This window comes from Bison bison, unplaced genomic scaffold, assembly GCF_000754665.1.
Source record: "Bison bison bison isolate TAMUID 2011002044 unplaced genomic scaffold, Bison_UMD1.0 scf7180017864211, whole genome shotgun sequence".
NCBI classification, from domain to species: Eukaryota; Metazoa; Chordata; class Mammalia; order Artiodactyla; family Bovidae; genus Bison; species Bison bison.
Window position 1 is genome coordinate 7,388 of NW_011494783.1, and position 3,355 is coordinate 10,742.

The 3,355-nt window shown below is 61.4% G+C and overlaps 1 protein-coding gene across 4 annotated transcripts in view; it reads right to left on the reverse strand.

The window, feature by feature from the left end:
• The window catches only part of EPHA1 (EPH receptor A1), a 13,857-nt gene that overhangs the window by 3,288 nt on the left and 7,214 nt on the right, over positions 1 to 3,355 (reverse strand). Inside the window, exons 5-12 of one of the 4 annotated variants that reach the window (XM_010844839.1) lie at positions 2,961 to 3,355; positions 2,568 to 2,723; positions 1,901 to 2,245; positions 1,646 to 1,773; positions 1,249 to 1,399; positions 695 to 791; positions 409 to 476; positions 127 to 222 (exon numbers count right to left, since the gene is read on the reverse strand). In XM_010844839.1, the coding sequence (XP_010843141.1) occupies positions 127 to 222; positions 409 to 476; positions 695 to 791; positions 1,249 to 1,399; positions 1,646 to 1,773; positions 1,901 to 2,245; positions 2,568 to 2,723; positions 2,961 to 3,355 (1,436 nt within the window). Of the gene's footprint in view, positions 1 to 126; positions 223 to 408; positions 477 to 694; positions 792 to 1,248; positions 1,400 to 1,645; positions 1,777 to 1,900; positions 2,246 to 2,567; positions 2,724 to 2,960 lie in introns of all 4 variants that reach the window. The other 3 variants (XM_010844837.1, XM_010844838.1, XM_010844840.1) reach the window with 3 other exon arrangements.

Genomic DNA, 3,355 nt, shown 5'->3' on the forward strand with positions numbered 1-3,355 from the left:
CTTCTGCCCCGTGACCTGGATGGGCCCCAGACTCCCCTTTTGGTGGGGCACCTAACGAGGTGACCAGCAGGAAGACCACATGCCTGGAAGGAGCCTTTTCCTCCCTCCCAGCCTCAGCCCACAGACCTGGCCAGGCAGGGCAAGGAAGGCGGCCCAGAGCCTGGACATTTCCGTACGGTAGCTCCGACAGCTCACAGGTAATTGCACAGAGCCTCTGGGGGACTATTAGTACAGAATTAATTAACCAAAGTTAATTAAGGAGCGAAACACCACAGCCCCGGAGACAGGAGAGCCCACTCGTGCCCCCAGAGCTGCGCTAGCAAATCTGGGTCCCTGGGTCCCGTCCTAGGGGCACCTCCCAACACGCGTGCGCACACAAACGTGTGCACACAGGTGCTCCCGGCTCACCTCGGTCTCCATCAGCGACGCGATCTCGCTGCCTTTGCTGCCTCTGGTGCCGCCGCCGCTGAGCTCTCCTGTCGGGGTGGGGACCAGGGTCTTCAGGGACCTAGGACCACCTCAGGGGCCCAAATGCTCTTCAGCTGAGCTCTCCTCAGAAACAACAGGGGGTTGGGGGGACTCAGGAGTTCTGGGACTAGTGGGTGGGAAGGCTGTTGGGACTGCATTCAGGAGCTTCTGCTTGGGCACGGGGGACCCAGGGTGGGGAGCGGGGTTGAGGGCACAGGAGAAACACCTGGAACGGAAGACCAGCATCCCGAGCAGCAGAGCTACACCCAGCAGCAGCCCGAAGATGATGGCCACGATCTCGCCTCCAGTCAGGACCCTGGAAACTGCAGGCACATGGGGTGAAGAAGTCTGGGGGTGCTTAGGGCCCCCAGGGATGATGGAGGCTAAAGGGGCACATGCAGGGGGGTATGTGTCCCCCAACCAGGGAGATGGGTGCAGGTGTGGATGAGAAAGCCTGTGGGAAGGGCCCCATCCAGGGACCACCAGCTTGGGCTGCCAGCCAGTGGACCCTGACCTGAGAGGTTAGGAGACTGGACCGGATGCCGGCTGGCAGTATACGGCATTAGGATGTATGTCTGAGAAGGAGGTGTGGTGTGAGTCTGTATGGAGCTGTCCACCCAGGAAGCTTCTGTGTGTGTGCGCGCGTGTGTGTGTGTGTGCGCGTGTGTGTGTGTATGTGTATACAGGAAGGAGGTCACTAACCAGAACAGGGTCTGAGAAGCCTCAGGGGGATGACAGGTGCGTGTGTGCCTGGGACAGAACACAGAGTAACCCACTGACCTGGTGGGCTGGTCCGAAACTCGTGGTCAGCGGAGAAGGGGCCGGGTCCCAGAGGGGTCACCATGCGGACTCTGACGATGTACGTGGTGTCGGGCTGCAGTTCCGTCAGCAGGACCCTGGGCTCTAGAACCATCTGGTACCGCTCTTCATCCTGCGGATGGGGGGGCTCATGTTATCTGGGCTGTGCCATACCAGACCTGGTGGAGGAGATGGGCAGTCCTGGGAACATGTGGGAGGGGAGGCTGGGGAATGGTCAGGGCAGGGCTCTTGATGGGGTTCTGTCCTGAGACAGCCACACAGGTCACTGTGGGCCGTCCTCTCCCATCCTGCACCCCAGGCTAGGAAATGTCGGGTGCGTCCAGGCACGGACACTGGAGATGTTTAGTCGCCTTCTCACCTGGTTCAGCACGTGCAGCTCGTAGCTGAGGTTCCCCCCGGGGCTGCGGGGCCGGGACCCCGCCCAGGTCAGCTCCAGCTGCCGTGGTGCCTTCTTCACCAGTCTCAGGGACAAGCCTGACAGGGACTCTGCTTCAGAGGGAGGAAATCACTTAAGTAGCTTCTGCTGGCTTCTCACCCATCAACTTGTCCCCGTGGTCCTATGCTCCCCCACCCCCCATCTTCTCCAGGCCTTGCTGGCCCCCAAGCCCCTCACCTGCAGACCCCATGTTGATGCTGAGTGAGGCGCTGGCGGGCCTGGAGGCACCCAACCCCGACACTCCATTCTGGGCTTCCACGTTGAAGGTGTAGTTGGCGTGGGGATCGAGGCCGTCCACACGCACGGAGCATGCGGTCAGCCCGCTAGGGCCTGCAGAGAAGCGCACACCTGCCCCGCAGGGCTGGCAGGGCCCCCCGTCCAGGGCTGCTCCCTGACACTGAGAACACTCCACATTGTATGTGACATCTTCACGTTCCCCCAGGTCTGCTGGGGGCTCCCAGCGCAGGGAGAGCTGAGTCCCTGAAACGGAGAAGCTCAGATTTCGGGGGATTGAGGGGGGACCTGTGGGAAAAGACAGGCTATCAGTAGGGGCCAGCGTTGCTCTCTCCCCAAATTGCTGGCTCCCAGCTTCCTCCCAACACCCTGATTCTCGAAGTCCTCCGAAGGTCCTGCCAAGAGATTTGATTCCTAGTGAGGAAAAGGTAGCTTAACTGCATCTCTGTGCTCTTCTAGGAGAGCAGGGGTGCGGGCTGAGGGCATTAAGTGGCTGGCACCCTGGATGGTCCCCAGTATCTTATAGGCTCTGGAAAGTTCTGACTCCAACACAGGCTCAGCCACAGTCCTGCACCCCCTCACAGACCGCCAGGCCCTGGCCCCGACTCACGTGTGCACGCAGCATGGGGGCCCTCCCCAGGAGCTCGGTAGTGCTCACTCTCGCAGGCACACTCTGTGGCCCCTTCAGCCTCGGCTGTGCTATGTTGGGGGCACCTGAGACAATGGGGTGCGTCCACATCACTCCGATAGGAGCCGCTCGGGCAGGCTGGAGAGAAAACACCACAGAGGCAAGATTGTCCAGCATTTTACAGGCAGAATCATATCCCTCCCTCCAATCCTTTGTGCTAGAAACACCCCGGCACGTGTCTCCCTAGGGCCTTTGGACACTCAGTGTAAAAGTCAACTGAGATGGAGCGTCGGCTTCCCTCCAGCCCTTGGCACCCGGGAGTCCCTCCCACAAGGGGCCCCTGCAGGTTCTCCTCACGTCCTCAAGTCTTCTTACCAAGGCATTCCTCAACATCGCTGCTGCCCTCCTCATACCCAGGCTCACAGTGGCACCGCCCCACCGGTACCAACCACTCGCCATCGGGGCTGCAGTGCATGCGGGGTGCACCCGAGGGGCCAGGGCTGATGTGCGCATGGGGCAGGCAGGTCCCTGCCACTTCGGCCAACCCCCCAGGTCCAGGCAGAGTATTGGGGAATCGGGCCAAGCCATGCACAGTCTCAGGGCAGCGCTGGTAGAAGACCCGGACGGACACCAGGGCCACGCAGGCACCCGGGTTGTGGAAAGCGAGGTAGAGGCCTCGGCGGGTCAGGCGGCCCAAGGAGCAGCGTTCCACGTTCATCTTCACGGCTCTGGATGCAAGGTCTCGGATGGTGAAGCTCTGGTCGGCGGCC